Source organism: Microcaecilia unicolor, chromosome 3 (assembly GCF_901765095.1).
Source record: "Microcaecilia unicolor chromosome 3, aMicUni1.1, whole genome shotgun sequence".
In the NCBI taxonomy this organism is placed as follows: domain Eukaryota; kingdom Metazoa; phylum Chordata; class Amphibia; order Gymnophiona; family Siphonopidae; genus Microcaecilia; species Microcaecilia unicolor.
In genome coordinates, this window is record NC_044033.1 from 157,677,639 (window position 1) to 157,696,415 (window position 18,777).

At 49.8% G+C, this 18,777-nt stretch overlaps 1 protein-coding gene across 2 annotated transcripts in view; it reads right to left on the reverse strand.

Moving 5' to 3' along the window:
• The window catches only part of LOC115465796 (ribosomal oxygenase 1-like), a 229,852-nt gene that overhangs the window by 50,555 nt on the left and 160,520 nt on the right, over window positions 1-18,777 (reverse strand). For both annotated transcript variants that reach the window (XM_030196524.1, XM_030196523.1), the window contains one exon: window positions 15,176-15,317. In XM_030196524.1, coding sequence (XP_030052384.1) covers window positions 15,176-15,317 — 142 coding nt within the window. The remainder of the gene's footprint in view (window positions 1-15,175; window positions 15,318-18,777) is intronic.

Below are 18,777 nucleotides of genomic sequence, written 5' to 3' on the forward strand. Positions count from 1 at the left end.
ATGTAAGCCACACTGAACCCGCAAAAAGGTGGGAAAATGTGGGATACAAATGCAATAAATAAATAAATAAAAATAGGAAACAAAAGAAACAAGGCAGCAACTCGAGGCCACTCAAAGAGAAAAGGGAAGCCACACAGAGAAGTGCCCACACAGGCAAGTAACATAGTAAATGACGGCAGATAAAGACCTGAACGGTCCATCCAGTCTGCCCAACATGATAAACTCATTTTACATGGTATGTGATTTTTCCTTGCCATTCTTAGGGCACAGACCGTAAAAGTCTGCCCAGCACTGTTCTTGTACTAAAAGTTCTGAAGCTAACATCAAACCCCCTTAAAATTTACACTCCAGCCCATCCATATCTATTCAGTTACGATCAGGGCATAGACCGTAGAAGTCTCCCAGCACTGGTTTTGCTTCCCAATAACCGGTGGCACCACCCAATCTCTGCTAAGATTCCATAGATCCATTCCTTCTAAACAGGATTCCTTTCTGTTTATTCCACGTTTGAATTTCATTACCGTTTTCATCTCCACCACCTCCCGCGGGAGGGCAATCCACGTATCTACCACCCTTTCCATGAAAAAAAAAAATTCCTATTACTCCTGAGTCTGCCCCCCTTCAACCTCAATTCATGTCCTCTAGTTCTTCCACCTTCCCATCTCCAGAAAGGAAAAATTAGGACTTACCTGATAATTTTCTTTCCTTTAGTCACAGCAGATGAATCCAGAAAACTAGTGGGTTGTATCCTCGGTAATGAACCTGCGCCCCGAACTGCGCATCTTCCCGTGCCACCACGTCCAACCGATAATGTCGAACAAAGGAAAGATGTGATGCCCAAGTAGCTGCCCGACATATCTCAAAGGGAAAAAAAACCACCCGTTTCTGTCCAAGAGGAAGCCTGCGCTCGCATGGAAATGTGCCTTAAACGCCTCCGGAGACCTACCCAAAACCAGATAAGCAGAAAAAATGGCCTCCTTAAGCCAGTGAGCGATTGTGGCTTTAGACGCTGGAAAACCGCACTGCAGCCCTGACAACAAAATGAAGAGATGATCAGAGTACCGGAAGTCGTTTGACAGGTGTAAATATTGCATTAGAGCTCTGCGAACATTCAAAAGGCACAACTGCCCGAAAGAATCCGGGAAATCTTCTTTTTGAAAGGAAGGCAAGAAAAATGGATGATTCAGGTGAAAAGCCGAAACAATCTTAGGTAGGAAGGAAGAGACAGTCCAAACCGTAACCCCGGATTCCGAGAACTATAAAAATGGATTGCGGCAGGAAAGAGCCTGACGCTCTGAAACTCTCCGCACCGAAGCCATGGTGACTAAAAAGGCCGCCTTCAGCGTAAGATCTTTCTACGAAGCTGTCTTGAGCGGTTCAAAAGGAGCCATCTGCATAGCCTTTAGAACCAACCCCAAGTTCCAAGAGGGCACGGACTGCGCAACAGGGGACGAAGAAACAGACGACATCTGGATGAGCAGTGAGGGAAGACCTTGCCACATGTCCCCGGAAACAAGCTAGCGCAGCCACCTGAACCCGGAGGGAATTGTACACCAGTCCTTTCTGTAAACCCTCCCGCAAAAAATCCAGCATCTGTGACTCAGAAACTCGTAACGGCGACCATGCCCGCACGGTGCACCATGACTCAAAAGTACACCAAACACGAGCATAAGCTGTCAAAGTGGACCGTTTGCAGGTCCAAACAAAGTAGCAATAACCTTGTCTGATTAACCCTTCTTCCTCAACCTTGCCCTTTCAACAGCCAGGCTTTAAGACCAAATCGGGAGGGATCCTCCATAGCTACTGGACCATGATGCAGAAGGTGTGGCAACAGAGGGAGATGAAACGGCGCTGCCACCAACAACCGCCTGAGATCCGCATACTGCGACCGACGGGGCTAATCCAGAGCCACTAGGATCCTCAATCCCTGGTGAAGACGAATCCGGTGCAGACCTCGCCCTATCAAGGGCCAAGGAGGAAACACGTACAGAATATCTGATGGCCACGGTTGAGAAAGGGCCTCTATTCCTGCGGATCCAGGATCTCTCCTGCTGCTGAAAAAACATTTCACTTTGGCATTTGTGCTGGACGCCACGAGATCGATCTACGGCTTCCCCCACTTGGAACAAATCTGGAGAAAGGCGTCCGCCGCAAGCTCCCACTCCGCCGGATCAATGCGATGCCTGCTGAGGAAATTGGCTTGCACATTTATTTGACCGGTAATATGGGCTGCCGACAAAATGAACCAATGACACTCTGCCCAGTTGAGAATGTTGGCCACCTCCACTAGGGCTGTGCTCTGAGTGCCTCCCTCATAGGCATCACTGTTGTATTGTCTGAGAACTCGGACCGCTTGACCGTCTAGTCTTCTGGAAGGCCAGGAAGGCTTGGAAAACCACTCTCAGAGCTGTCTACTGACCCTGCACAAAGCGGATGAGGCAATGAGCACCCCAACCGGACAGGCTGGCATCCGTGATCACTAGCAACCATTGAGGGGTCGCAAAGGGTATCCCCCATCGCAGATTGTCTTTGGAGAGCCACCAAGCCATGCTGCATTTCGCCACAGGAAGCCAAGGCAGCCGCTGCTGGTACTCTAGACAGACCGGAGTCCAGCGACTTAGCAGGGACAGCTGCAGGGGCCGCATATGTGTCTTTGCCCAAAGCACCACCTCAAAGGTGGCTGTCACTAATCCGAAAAGCTGTACATAATCCCAAACTCGGGGTTGCAGGGTGCACAAGAGAAGACTAACCTGAGTCTGGAGATTGAGGCGCCTGCTGTTGGGAAGAAAGACACACTCTAAGTTTGTGCGAAGCGCACTACCAAATATTCGAGAGACTGCAAGGGGGGTCAAATGACTTTTGGAAAAGTTGACCACCCAACCCAGAGACTGCAGGACTCTGATTTGACAGTCGCCGGGCGACTCTCCTGCTCCAAGTCCCCTCCTGCTCCAAGTCCGCCCGGACGAGCCACTCATCTAAATAAGGATGAACTCTGACACCATCTCTCTGTAGAAAGGTGGCCACCACCATCATCACTTTGAAAACAGTGTGAGGCATTGTGGCCAGACCAAATGGCAAGGCGCGAAACTGAAAATGTTGGCCAGAATCACGAAGTGCAGGAACCATTGATGAGGAGGCCAAATCGGAATATGCAAGTAAACCTCTTTGAGATCCAGAGACGTGAGGAACTCCCCGGGTTGAACAGCTCTATAACAGACCTTAATGTTTCCATACAAAAATGAAGCACCCTCAGGGATTCATTGCGCTTGCGCAAGTTGAGGATCAGCCTGTAAGTTCCGTCTTTTGGAGGAACTACAAAATAGATGGGAGTACCGACCGGAACAAAGCTCGTCCTGAGGAATGGGAATTACAGCCTCAAGATCTAGAAGAGACTTTAAAGTGTCGTTTACGGCCGCCCTCTTGACAGCCCATGCCGCAATGGGATTCCAAAAAGGCGTCTCCAACTGGAGCAGCAACTATAACCTGTACCGTCTCTGACCAGATCCAGTACCCACTGATCTGAAGTTACTTTGGTCCACTCTTCGAGCAAAAGGGAGAGTCGATCTACCTATACAGGGAAATGTAGAGTAGACCAGCATCCCATCATTGTAATGGATGCTCCTGGGTTTCCCATCTCTGACTGGAACCTGCAGACCATTTGTCAGAATGAAAGGAAGACCGCTGCTGAAAACGAGAACGTTGCCCGGAACCAGAGGGCCATCCAGGACGGTAACGGTGGGCCTCCCAAAACCGAGGCCTCGAGGAGGAAGAGCTTGGTTCTTGGAATCCCCTAGATCTTTAACAATCTTCTCCAAGTCATCACCGAATACGAGTTTCCCTCGAAAGGGCAACTTTGACAAACGCTGCTTAGAGGCCATATCAGCCAACCAATGTCGAAGCCAGATGCCTAGCCGTCACTGTTAAGAACATTTGTTTGGCAGATGCCCTTACCAAATCATAAAGGGCAACAGCCAAAAAGGCCAAAGCAGACTCCATCCGAGGAGCAACATCCGAAAGAGAGCCAGGACCCTGTGAGGACTGCTCGACCACCTGCTGAAACCAAGCCACATAAGAACTGCCAATAGCAGCTTACAGCACCACGGCTGAAACTTTGAAGGAACGTTTCAAAGAAAGTCTCCAAGCGGCGGTCCTACATATCTTTCAAAGCGACTCCTCCCTCCACAGGGAGGGTTGTCTTCTTAATAACCGCGGTAACCAACGAATCCACCTTAGGCAGCCCAAAAAGGGCCAGGTGAGACTTCACAGGATAAGCCGCATAAGAACTGCCAACAGCAGCTTGCAGCACCATGGCTGAAACTTTGAAGGAACGTTTCAAAGAAGTGGAGGAGTGGCCTAGTGGTTAGGGTGGTGGACTCTGGTCCTGGGGAACTGAGTTCAATTCCTACTTCAGGCACAGGCAGCTCCTTGTGACTCTGGGCAAGTCACTTAACCCTCCATTGCCCCAGGTACAGGGTATGATACATACCTGTAGCAGTTGTTCTCCGAGGACAGCAGGCTGATTGTTCTCACGACTGGGTGACGTCCGCGGCAGCCCCCACCAACCGGAAAGAAGCTTCGCGGGACGGTCGGCACGCAGGGCACGCCCACCGCGCATGCACGGCCGTCTTCCCGCCCGTGCGCGACCGCTCCCGCCAGTTGAATGACTAGCAAAAGCTGAAACACACAACTCCAAAGGGGAGGAGGGAGGGTAGGTGAGAACAATCAGCCTGCTGTCCTCGGAGAACAACTGCTACAGGTATGTATCATACCCTTTCTCCGAGGACAAGCAGGCTGCTTGTTCTCACGACTGGGGTATCCCTAGCTCTCAGGCTCACTCAAAACAAGAACCCAGGTCAATTGAACCTCGCAACGGCGAGGGAACAACAGAAATTGACCTACGAAGAACAACTAACTGAGAGTGCAGCCTGACCAGAATAAATTCGGGTCCTGGAGGGTGGAGTTGGATTTACACCCCAAACAGATTCTGCAGCACCGACTGCCCGAACCGACCGTCGCGTCGGGTATCCTGCTGGAGGCAGTAATGAGATGTGAATGTGTGGACAGATGACCACGTCGCAGCCTTGCAAATCTCTTCAATAGTGGCTGACTTCAAGTGGGCCACTGACGCTGCCATGGCTCTAACACTATGAGCCGTGACATGACCCTCAAGAGTCAGCCCAGCCTGGGCGTAAGTGAAGGAAATGCAATCTGCTAGCCAATTAGAGATGGTGCGTTTCCCGACAGCGACCCCTAGCCTGTTAGGGTTGAAAGAAATAAACAATTGGGCGGACTGTCTGTTGGGCTGTGTCCGCTCCAAGTAGAAGGCCAATGCTCTCTTGCAGTCCAATGTGTGCAACTGACGTTCAGCAGGGCGGGTATGCGGCCTGGGGAAGAATGTTGGCAAGACAATTGACTGGTTAAGATGGAACTCCGACACCACCTTCGGCAGGAACTTTGGGTGGGTGCGGAGCACTACTCTGTTGTGATGAAATTTGGTATATGGAGCATGAGCTACTAGGGCTTGAAGCTCACTGACCCTACGAGCTGAAGTAACTGCCACCAGGAAAATGACCTTCCAGGTCAAGTACTTCAGATGGCAGGTATTCAGTGGCTCAAAAGGAGGTTTCATCAGCTGGGTGAGGACGACGTTGAGATCCCATGACACAGTAGGAGGCTTGATAGGGGGCTTTGACAAAAGCAAGCCTCTCATGAATCGAACGACTAAAGGCTCTCCAGAGATGGCTTTACCTTCCACACGAAAATGGTAAGCACTAATCGCACTAAGGTGATTCCTTACTGAGTTGGTCTTGAGGCCAGACTCTGATAAGTGCAGAAGGTATTCAAGCAGGTTCTGTGCAGGGCAAGAACGAGGTTCTAGGGCCTTGCTCTCACACCACACGACAAACCTCCTCCACTTGAAAAAGTAACTCTTTTTAGTGGAATCCTTCCTAGAGGCAAGTAAGACCCGGGAGACACCCTCAGACAGACCCAACGCAGTGAAGTCTACGCCCTCAACATCCAGGCCGTGAGAGCCAGAGACTGAAGGTTGGGGTGCAGCAACGCTCCGTCGTTCTGCGAAATGAGAGTCGGAAAACACTCCAATCTCCACGGTTCTTCTGAAGACAACTCCAGAAGAAGAGGGAACCAGATCTGACGGGGCCAAAAGGGCGCTATCAGAATCATGGTGCCGCGGTCTTGCTTGAGCTTCAGTAAGGTCTTCCCCACCAAAGGTATGGGAGGATAAGCATACAGGAGGCCGGTCCCCCAATGGAGGAGAAAGGCATCCGACGCTAGCCTGCCGTGTGCCTGAAGTCTGGAACAGAACAGAGGCAGCTTGTGGTTGGTCTGAGAGGCGAAAAGGTCCACCGAGGGGGTGCCCCACGCTCGGAAGATCTTGCGTACCACTCTGGCATGGAGCGACCACTCGTGCGGTTGCATGACTCTGCTCAGTCTGTCGGCCAGACTGTTGTTTACGCCTGCCAGGTACGTGGCTTGGAGGAGCATGCCGAACCGACACGCCCAACGCCACATCCCGACGGCCTCCTGACACAGGGGGCGAGATCCGGTGCCCCCCTGCTTGTTGACGTAATACATTGCAACCTGATTGTCTGTCCGAATTTGGATAATTTGGCAGGACAGCCGATCTCTGAAAGCCTTCAGTGCGTTCCAGATCGCTCGGAGCTCCAGGAGGTTGATCTGCAGATCCTTTTCCTGGAGGGACCACAGACCCTGGGTGTGAAGCCCATCGACATGGGCTCCCCACCCCAGGCGAGATGCATCCGTCGTCAGCACTTTCGTGGGCTGCGGAATTTGGAATGGACGTCCCAGGGTCAAATTGGTCCGGATGGTCCACCAGAGCAGTGAAGTGCGGCAACTGGTGGAGAGGCGGATGACATCTTCTAGATTCCCGGTGGCTTGGAACCACTGGGAAGCTAGGGTCCATTGAGCAGATCTCATGTGAAGACGAGCCATGGGAGTCACATGAACTGTGGAGGCCATATGACCCAGAAGTCTCAACATCTGCCGAGCTGTGATCTGCTGAGACGCTCTGGTCTGCGAAGCCAGGGCCCAGAGGTTGGTGGCCCTCGCTTCGGGAAGGTAGGCCTGAGCCGTCTGGGAATTCAGCAGCGCTCCTATGAATTCCAGAGACTGAGTTGGCTGGAGATGGGACTTTGGGTAATTTATCACAAACCCCAGCAGCTCCAGAAGTTGAATAGTGCACTGCATGGACCGGAGGGCTCCTGCCTCCGAGGTGTTCTTGACCAGCCAATCGTCGAGATATGGGAACACGTGCACTCCCAGCTTGCGTAGGTAGGCCGCTACCACCACGAGGCACTTGGTAAACACTCGTGGGGCAGAGGCGAGCCCAAAGGGCAGCACACAATACTGAAAGTGCCGTGCGCCCAGGCGGAATCTGAGATACTGTCTGTGAGCTGGCAGTATCGGTATGTGAGTATATGCGTCCTTTAAATCCAGGGAACATAGCCAATCGTTTTTCTGAATCATTGGCAGAAGGGTGCCCAAGGAAAGCATCCTGAACTTTTCTTTGACCAGGAATTTGTTCAGGCCTCTCAGGTCTAGGATGGGACGCATCCTCCCTGTTTTCTTTTCCACAAGGAAGTACCTGGAATAGAATCCCTGCCCTTCCTGCCCGGGTGGTACGGGCTCGACCGCATTGGCGCTGAGAAGGGCGGAGAGTTCCTCTGCAAGTACCTGCTTGTGATGGGAGCTGAAAGACTGAGCTCCCGGGGGACAATTTGGAGGCAGGGAGGCCAAATTCAGGGCGTATCCGCACCGCACTATTTGGAGAACCCACTGGTCGGAGGTTATGAGAGGCCACCTTTGGTGAAAAAATTTTAACCTCCCTCCGACCGGCAGATCGTCCGGTACGGACACTTGTAGGGCGGCTATGTTCCCGTAGATCCAGTCAAAAGCCCGTCCCCGGCTTTTGCTGTGGAGGCGCAGGGGGCTGCTTAGGCGCACGCTGTTGACGAGAACGAGCGCGCTGGGGCTGTCCCTGTGCCTGACGAGGCCTTCGGGCCGGCTGGTTGTACCTACGCTTCGCAAAAGAATAGGGTGCAGCCTGCCGGGCCCGGGAAAAACGTCCACCTGTGGAGGTGGATGCTGAAGGCGCCCGGTGGGAGAGCTTGTCGAGAGCGGTTTCCCGCTGATGCAGTTGGTCCACCATCTGCTCGACCTTCTCACCGAAAATGTTATCCCCCCGGCATGGGACGTCAGCCAGTCTCTGCTGGGTGCGGTTGTCCAGGTCAGAGGCACGCAGCCATGAGAGCCTGCGCATCACTATACCTTGGGCCGCAGCACGAGATGCCACGTCACAGGTGTCAAAAATACCCCTGGACAGGAACTTTCTGCACGCCTTCAGCTGCCTGACCACCTCCTGATAAGGCCTGGACTGCTCCGGCGGGAGCTTCTCGACCAGGTCCGCCAGCTGTTGCACATTGGTCCGCATGTGGATGCTCATATAGAGCAGGTATGACTGGATGCGGGTCACGAGCATGGAGGATTGGTAGGCCTTCCTCCCAAACGAGTCCAGAGTGCGAGACTCCCGCCCAGGGGGCGCCGAGGCGGTATCCCTCGAACTCCGTGCCCTCTTGAGAGCAGAATCCACGACAGCTGAGTCATGGGGCAATTGGGGCCGCATGAGCTCTGGGTCAGAGTGGATCCTGTACTGGGACTCTGCTTTCTTGGGAATGGTGGGGTTAGTTAGTGGTCGCACCCAGTTCCGGAGCAGCGTCTCCTTCAGGACATTGTGCAGCGGCACCGTGGAGGACTCTCTAGGTGGTGATGGATAGTCGAGGACCTCGAGCATCTCGGCCCTCGGCTCTTCCACAGAGACCACGGGGAAGGGAATGCTGATAGACATATCCCGCACAAAGGAGGCAAAGGAGAGACTCTCAGGAGGTGAGAGCTTCCTCTCTGGTGAAGGCGTGGGGTCCGAGGGAAGGCCCGTAGACTCCTCTGAGGAGAAATATCTAGGGTCCTCCTCTTCCCCCCATGAGTCCTCATCCTCGGTATCGGACATTAGCTCATGTAGCTGAGTCCTGTACCGGGCCCGGCTCGACGTCGAGGCACCGAGGTCTCGGTGTCGTCGAGCGGTGGACTCCCGCGCCGGCGGGGACGGAGCTCCCTCCATCGACGTCGACGGGGACTCCACCTGCGTGGCGGTCGAGACCGGCACCGCAAGCGGCGGCGGTGTCGACAGCCCCGGCGCCGGGCTAGAGCTCGCCGGCGCCACAGTCATCGGCGCCGAGGGTCGGCACAGCCTGGCGCATCAGCCCTTCCAGGATCCCCGGAAGGATGGCTCTGAGGCACTCGTCCAGGCCCGCTGCCGGGAAAGGCGGTGGGGCCGGTAAGGGTGTCGGTGCCGGAAGCTGCTGGGGGCCAGGAGACGGCACCTCGGTGCCGGAACCCCGACGCGTCGGTACCTCTACAACCGACGGAGACCTCTCCTCACGACGATGACGCTTCGGCGTCGCCTCCTCTCCGACATCGGGATGCACCGAAGGCGACCGGTGACGACGCTTCTTGTCTTTCTTCCGATGCACGTCACCGGCGCCGGAGGGCATGGAGGAGGAGGAGGTCGATCCCCCTCGGTCTCGAGGTACCGGGTCAGACAGGGTTCGGTCCCGTGGGCCACGAGCTGAGGGCGTGACCGGGGCCGACTGCCCACGCGGCCTCTCACCCCCACTCTCACCGGAGGACCGGCGGGCCGACGGGACCTGTTCTCCTGGGGTCGCTGCCATCGGTGCCGATGTCTCGGGCATCGATACCGGTACCGAAGGGCCGGGCGTCGATACCGATGCCTTCGAGGTCGACGTCGAGGGGCCGGCGCAAGTTCCAAAAAGACGGTCCCGCAGAACTTGCCTCGCAACCTGAGTCCGTTTCCGGAGACCGAGACACAAAGAACACGACTTGAGATTGTGCTCCGGCCCGAGGCACTGGAGGCACCAAGCGTGGGTGTCGGTCTGCGAGATCGGCCGGCCGCAGCGACCACACTTTTTAAATCCACTCGGGACCTTCGAGGACATCGACGGAAAAATCGCGTCGGCGAAGTCAAAGTCGTCAATGGTGGCTAAAATCACACCACGAAAAACAAACGACCGAGCGGCCACTAGGCCGCAACGTGGCGTCCCCGCTGGAAGCGAGGGAAAAAAGGGAGCGCGTGTCCCACACGCGCAGGGTTTCTTTTTTTTTTTTTTTTTTAAAAGGAAACCGGGCGGTTACGAAAACCGAAAAACAGTAGAAAAAAGCACGATCCGCGTAAACGCGATCGCAAAATCCGGCGGCTGAAGTAGAGAGAGCGGCAAGGCACGACTCTCTCCAGGCGCGGAAAAAAAGGAACTGGCGGGAGTGGTCGCGCACGGGCGGGAAGACGGCCGCGCATGCGCGGTGGGCGTGCCCTGCGTGCCGACCGTCCCGCGAAGCTTCTTTCCGGTTGGTGGGGGCTGCCGCGGACGTCACCCAGTCGTGAGAACAAGCAGCCTGCTTGTCCTCTGAGAAAAATAAGTACCCGTATATAATATGTAAGCCGCATTGAGCCTGCCATGAGTGGGAAAGCGCGGGGTACAAATGTAACAAAAATAAATAAATAAATAAAGTCGAGACATAGCTCTAGCTACTTTTAAAGTCCCATCTGGGTCCGACCACTGAGCTGAGATAAGCTCCGGAATGGACTCATGGATCGGGAAAGCCCAAGGCGGCTTTCTAGTACTGGCCATCTTGGGATTAACAGAAGCAGCAGCAGAAACTTCAGAATCCTCAATATTAAGAGCCTGTAAGGCATCAGAAATAAGCAAAGGGAACTCGTTGCGATGAAAAATATGCACAGCTTTAGGGTTATCTTGCTCCTGTGGCATAATCCCCCCTTCCTCTAGATCCTCCAATCTAGAAGGTTTCTCTGAACCTGCAACAAGGGACTGGGGGGGGGGGGGGGGAATGCAGAACCATGGAGGCAGCCTCAGACAGGGAAAAAAACTCTCCTGTGCTTAGGATCTGGAGCATTTGCAAGAGAAGACGAATTCATGCCCCCTTCCCCAGAAATAGGAGCCTGTAAAGCAGAGGAAACATCAGGCGATATTGAGAGACTATCGGAATCTGGGAGAGCCCTCTTCATCAGAAAGGCCCGATGCATCAACAATACAAATTCAGGAGAAGAGTCTCCCTGACTGCCCCAGAAACTCACAAATTTGAATTCCTCGCTGGCAGAAGAGACTCCTGCAAAAACCCTGGCTTCCCAATGCCCTCACCCTCTAAAGGGACCGAGAGCCGCGCGTCACCCGATGCATCAAACATGGCGCTACTGCTGAGCGAAGCGCGGGAAAGTTCCGGGCTTGCCGAAGCCGCCACACATCAAAGCAACTCGCGCCACACACTCTCGCTGCGTTCTTCTGCTTGCCGCAGCGGGAGCAACGTTTCACTGCCTCAGCCGCCATGATGGAAGAGTGCTAGAGCCTGAAAGGAAGGTGTGGCGCAAAATACACAGACGCACCCCGCTCAAAATCACTGCAGCCGGGAACACTCCCAAGAGGAGCTGAAAAGAGCGCTCTCATTGCCAGAAGCCCGGTCTGGAGGAGCCGGGGAGAAACTGCAGCGTCCAAGTTGTCAGAGCTACCAAATAAGCCTCAACTAATGTTTTGGGTTTTGTTTTGTTTTTTTGTCTGTGAGGAAGCTACCTAGGAGGCAAAAGACAGGACCACAGTACTAAACACTGTGGAGCAGCTGGGAGCTATGGAGAGATGGGGTAAGGCAGGGACCTGGAACCCAAGTATGCCTCCAAAGTGGGCACCCTCAGCCACACACACCCTGCTCAACTGGCCAAACTCAAGAGCCTCCCCAAGAAACAAATCCAGGAGTTGGAAGGAATCCGTCCACCACCTGCTGGAGATAGAGATATACTGAAGAGGGAAGGAGCTGGACGCCCAGAGTCACTACCTTTTTTCAGTGCTATCTCCACCTGCCTGTAGGCGGACATAACCCACCAGTTCCTGGATTCATCTGCTGTTGATGCTAAGGAAAGGTTAATTTGTGGATTAATACCTTTCAAATATTTGAACGGCTACAGGGATAGATGGGGGGTAAGATAGAGAAGGGAAGGTCTGATGCTGGGCTACGGGGATGGATTTGGGGGGGGTAGGGAAGCGTAAAGCTGATACCAGGCTACGGGGATGGGGGGGGGGGGGGGGCGGTAGGGAAAGGTAAAGCTGATACCAGGCTACGGGGGTGGATGGGTAGATAGGAAAGGGAAAGGCTGATGCCGGGTTACAGGACAATTGCTAATTTTTGGTCCTTTATTCTGTAATTGATGAGGGTTGTGCCTTTGTTACTGGAATTGGTGTTAAGGCTTGCAACATAGGCTCTGAGAAGCCTCTTTGCAAGGTTTAGTGTTACTTCACAAAGCACCTGGCAGTGAAGGGATTTTTTTGTTGCTATTAATGAGGTGGTACCAGAATTTGAATACATTGTTCCTATGGAAAGCTGTAAAAGGAAACATTCTAGCTATGTTCTGTATGCTACAGATTCCACAGTAATTAGAAACAAATCTCGACCTTGACAGTGATTTGTCTTATTTCATTAGTTAGAAATCTGTGGCTTTGTTTCATGCAGTTTTTGATGTGCTGAAGAGTACATGAAGGTTAACAGTTCTGAAAAATGTAAAATTATTAACTGGTGTAAATTAATTGATGTTGAAATAAAAGTAAATTCTATTAAGAGTACTTTATATTGCCCTCGTGTCCTTTTTTTTTACAAAATAAATTATATTTGGGCTCTTTTTTTTGTTGTGCCACAGACTACAGCGTTTAGTGTTTTGCCTTCATGAACATTATAGTTGAGAATAACTGATCTAGATTATGAGGGTGGGGGTGCTAAGCTTTAGTAAAAGGCCACTTAGCTACCTACCTATATACACAGTGCCCACCCATATTAGCTCTGGGCCCACCCAAAATGTCAAGTCTGGCTACGCCACTGATCATCAGGTTAATGTTCATGTGGACTGACACAAGCAGAAACCTTTGAATATTTAAATACAGCAATGGCTTGGCTGGAAAAGCAGGAAGCAAGCAGTGCAATCCAGCTCCTTTGAAAAGACTGTGATCTTGCAGCAGAGAAATGAAAATTGGCCTTGAAGCAATTAAGAGAATTACTTCCTTTTTTAGTGTACAGTAGAATATATATGTACAAGAAATACTTTTAAATACTGTACTTTATTACTGTATATTTCCCTTTTTAAATAGAAATACAGTACTATACCGTATTTTGTACTTTTTTCTGCCAACTTACTGTTGCAAATAAAACTAATGTTTAACATATAATGCTCTGATTGTGTGTTCTTTATAAAAATTTTGTATGTCCAAATATCTGGATTTATGATTATCCGGACCACTCCCTGCAGAAGATAGTCCGAATAATCGGTGTTTACTGTATTATATACTACTACTATATAGGAACTATCTAATGCTTTATCAAGTAAATATCTCTACTGAAATAACACGAACATTTAGGAGGCAAATTTCAAACTGTGCACACTGGGACAAAAACCTCATGTACTTCTTACTGCTGGGATTTGCACCAATTTTCAAAGTGAAACGTATTGGCATATTTTCACTCTGAAATCTGTCACAGATACAAGGTACAAGAGATCACTCGCACCTGCTTTTTCAGTGGCAACATTTTTGCTGTAAAAATATGTGCAAAGGTCTAAGAGTGCTTTTCTTCTTCTGACCAAAACATAGCTCTTGGAAAACACCTCCACTCAATGAGGGACACTTCTCAGACAGCTGACAGATCAAAGCAGAATGCTCGTTACCCACAAATCATTTGGACAATTTTCCTCAACATCATTCGTCACAAGGACAAAAAATAGTTTCAGCATGTGTTTTAGCACTATACAATGACTGAAAGGGCAAAGGGGATGGGATTTGATATACTGCCCTTCTATGGTTACAGTCAAAGTGGTTTATACGTTATATAAAGCTACTTTTTTTTTTAATTCATTCTTATATCCCACAATTATCCAAAACAAAATTAGGAGCAGTTACATTGTTGGTTCACAGTTTCAATTACAGCTGTTGATTAGGTGGCTTGTAACTGGGGCCATGGAGGATTAAGTGACCTGCCCAGAGTCACAAGGAGCTGTGGTGAGAATCAAACCTGGTTCCCCAGGTTCTCAGGCTGCTGTACTAATCACTATTCTATCTGCTGACACCAGCCACTCAAATTCATACAACACAATGCTAAAACCTATCAACAAATGCTCTCATCCACGTTCATTATACTGCTGGAATTGCCTCGTCTACAGTAATCCTTCCTCTCATCTAGCAATATGCCCTGGGCAATCTGTAGTAGAGAAATATCAAGTTATAGTTCCGCACAGCATTGCGAATCCCAAGCAGAAATGCAAAAAAAATGATGGCAGAGAGAGACCATATGGCTTATCCAATCTGCCTGTCCATACCATCCTCTGCCTCATTTATTTATTTATTACATTTGTACCCCGCTCTTTCCCACATACAGCAGGTCCAGTGTGGCTTACATAGTAAAAGAAAGCATCTTACATGGTAAAGAATACAGTAAAAACAAGGAAATGTAGGAACAGTATTATAAATTGTGATGATCATAACTATTTACATTATGAAAAGCATTACAAAGGACATGTGAAAAGAACGTAATGAACTAGAATAGGGAAGATAGACAAGGATATGATAGGTGAAAAGGAAGGAGAATGGGAGGGAAATGGTAAAGGATGGAGGGAAGAAGATGAGGGATTGAGTATAACATTGGGGTCAGAGTAAGTGTCGACATCTTAGCAGGAGTATCGTAGGTGATCTGGTGGAATTAAGCTGGTCCATTAGGGTAAACTTGCTTGAAAAAATGGGACTTTAACATTTTCCTGAAAGGTAAATAGTTATTAATGGCTCGGATGGGTCTTGGGAGAGCATTCCAAAGTTGACTACCCAGAAAGGAGAAACTGGATGCATAGTATGTTTTGTACTTGACACCTTTGCAGTTTGGGAGAATAGGCACTTCTACTGCCTCCACTCAGATGCTGTTCCATACATCCATAACCCTTTCCATAAAGAAATATTTCCTTAGATTAGTCCTAGTTTATGCCTTTCACCCTCATTCCAAAGCTTAAGTCAGGATGGCAGAGAATTACCTTTGGTTAGCATAGGAGGGAGACAGTCATGGAGAAACTCTTTAGCTTTCTGATCCACTGCAATGTCAATAGGGGCACATTCTGCAAGCTTTTTTATCAAGCTCTGAATCTTCTGTATGAAGGAAATTCTGCGGGAATCATCCTTTTGAGAAAAAAAGTTTGTAAATCAGAAACCTTATCTGTGACAACCAATGCATTACTCTAATACATAGCTTATCACATGCCTGATCATTCCAACTGGACTGAATGTTTCTGCTCTTCATAGACTGCTGGCTTTATTAAAAATAAAATACAGAAGGTGGTTTTACAGACAGTGGGGCCTATTTACTAAGGGGTCCTTTCACTAGGCTGTGGTGTTTACCGCGGAAGATGCTGAGGCATCCCATGGTAATTTTGCAATGTGTGCATGCAAACTGTGGGCTAAAAAATTTCTTCTCATAGGGGTGGCATGTCTGGGAAGGCAGCGAACAGGAGTTTCTGCACTAATCAGTTAGCGAGTCTATTACCATGCGCTTAGCGCATGATTAGCATGTGAACCCTTATCGACACCTATTCTATAGGTGGTAAGTGCTCACCCGCTAATTTTAGTTAATGGCTGCATGCTAATGGAAACATTAGCACATGGCCATTAATTCAGAAAATGGAAAAAAAATCAGCAATTTTCTGGGCTTCACTAAAAATGGCCTTAGCACATCTCCATAAGGGTGCGCTAAGGCCACCTTTTACTGCAGTTTAGTAAATGGAGCCTCAAGTATTTTTTCTCCCCATAAAGAAAATGAGAGATTAGAGACTGAGTAAAAAGGCTTCAGAAGGCAGTTTTTTTGATGTTCAATGGAACCTAATGCATTATGCAGGAACATTTAGTCAGATATTAGGATAAATGTAAAAAGTACATCTCAGGAATACATCTTGGCTCCCTTCTTACTCAGTTAAATTTGTGCATGGATGGATTTTACCTACAAAAATGCAAAAAGAGGGGAAATTCTGAATAGCTTAGGTTTACTTGGCTAAAGTTCTGGGTTTTCTGGGTAAATCATTTGAATATCTGCTTCATACCTTACAAATATGGGCCGTATTAATACAGTGAAAATACATACCTGTAGCAGGTATTCTCCAAGGACAGCAGGCTGATTGTTCTCACAATTGGGTCATCATCCACGACAGCCCAGGAGACTGACAAGCACTTGCAAAGCAAAACAAAGAAGTCTCGGGAACACTGCATCGCGTGGACTGAACACACCATGCATGCGCGAACAGCTTCCCGCCCGCGACACGAACGTGCCCGCTTTAGTTTAATAAAAAGCAAAATAGAGAACTGGAACAACTCCAAAGGGGAGGAGGGTGGGTTTGTGAGAACAATCAGCCTGCTGTCCTCGGAGAATACCTGCTACAGGTATGTATTTTCACTTTCTCCGAGGACAAGCAGGCTGCTTGTTCTCACAATTGGGGTATCCCTAGCCCCCAGGCTCACTCAAAACAATGAACATTGGTCAACTGGGCCTCGCAACGGCGAGGACATAACTTAAATTGACCTGAAAAGAAACAACTGAGAGTGCATCCTGGAACAGAACATAAATGGGCCTAGAAGGGTGGAGTTGGATTCTAAACCCCGAACAGATTCTGCAGCACTGACTGCCCAAACCGACTGTCGCATCGGGTGTCCTGCTGAAGGCAGTAGTGAGATGTGAATGTGTGGGCTGATGACCACGTTGCAGCCTTGCAAATCTCTTCAATAGAAGCTGACTTCACGTGAGCCACTGATGCTGCCATGGGTCTGACATTATGAGCTGTGACATGGCCCTCTAGAGTCAGCCCAGCTTGGGCATAAGTGAAGGATATGCAATCCGCCAGTCAATTAGAGATTGTGCGTTGTCTAACGGCGACTCCCCTCCTGTTGGGATCAAAAGAAACAAAAAACTGGGCGGACTGTCTGTAGGGCTTTGTCAGCTCCATGTAAGAGGCCAATGTTCTCTTACAGTCCAAGGTGTGCAACTTGTCTTCACCAGGGCAGGTATGATGACAAGGAAAAAAATGTTGGCAAGACAATTGACTGGTTCAGATGGAACTCAGACACCACCTTCGGCAAGAACTTAGGGTGAGTGCAGAGGTCTACGCTGTTATGATGAAACCGGATATAAGGTGCATGCACTACCAAGGCTTGGAGCTCACTTTTTAATGTATTTATAAATGACCTAGAGATGGGAATAACTAGTGAGGTAATTAAATTCGCCGATGACACAAAATTATTCAGGGTCGTCAAGTCGCAGGAGGAATGTGAACGATTACAGGAGGACCTTGCGAGACTGGGAGAATGGGCGTGCAAGTGGCAGATGAAGTTCAATGTTGACAAGTGCAAAGTGATGCATGTGGGTAAGAGGAACCCGAATTATAGCTACGTCTTGCAAGGTTCCGCGTTAGGAGTTACGGATCAAGAAAGGGATCTGGGTGTTGTCGTCGATGATACGCTGAAACCTTCTGCTCAGTGTGCTGCTGCGGCTAGGAAAGCGAATAGAATGTTGGGTGTTATTAAGAAGGGTATGGAGTCCAGGTGTGCGGATGTTATAATGCCGTTGTATCGCTCCATGGTGCGACCGCACCTGGAGTATTGTGTTCAGTACTGGTCTCCGTATCTCAAAAAGATATAGTAGAATTGGAAAAGGTACAGCAAAGGGCGACGAAAATGATAGTGGGGATGGGACGACTTTCCTATGAAGAGAGGCTGAGAAGGCTAGGGCTTTTCAGCTTGGAGAAGAGACGGCTGAGGGGAGATATGATAGAAGTGTATAAAATAATGAGTGGAATGGATCGGGTGGATGTGAAGCGACTGTTCACGCTATCCAAAAATACTAGGACTAGAGGGCATGAGTTGAAGCTACAGTGTGGTAAATTTAAAACGAATCGGAGAAAATTTTTCTTCACCCAACGTGTAATTAGACTCTGGAATTCATTGCCGGAGAACGTGGTACGGGCGGTTAGCTTGACGGAGTTTAAAAAGGGGTTAGATAGATTCCTAAAGGACAAGTCCATAGACCGCTATTAAATGGACTGGAAAAATTCCTCATTTTTAGGTATAACTTGTCTGGAATGTTTTTACGTTTGGGGAGCGTGCCAGGTGCCCTTGACCTGGATTGGCCACTGTCGGTGACAGGATGCTGGGCTAGATGGACCTTTGGTCTTTCCCAGTATGGCACTACTTATGTACTTATGTACTTATGACTCTACGAGCTGAAATAACAGCCACCAAGAAAATGACCTTCCAGGTCAAGTACTTCAGATGGCAGGAATTCAGTGGCTCAAAAGGAGCTTTCATCAGCTGGGTGAGAACGATGTTGAGATCCCATGACACTGGTGGAGGTTTGACTGGGGGCTTTGACAAAAGCAAACCTCCCATGAAGCGAACAACTAAAGTCTGTCCAGAGACAGGCTTACCCTCTACACGTTGATGATAAGCACTAATTGCACTAAGGTGAACTCTTACGGAGTTGGTCTTGAGACCAGACTCTGACAAATGTAGAAGGCATTCAAGCAGGGTCCGTGTAGGACAAGAAAGAGGATCTATGGCCTTGCTGTCACACCACACGGCAAGCCTCCTTCAGTTGAAA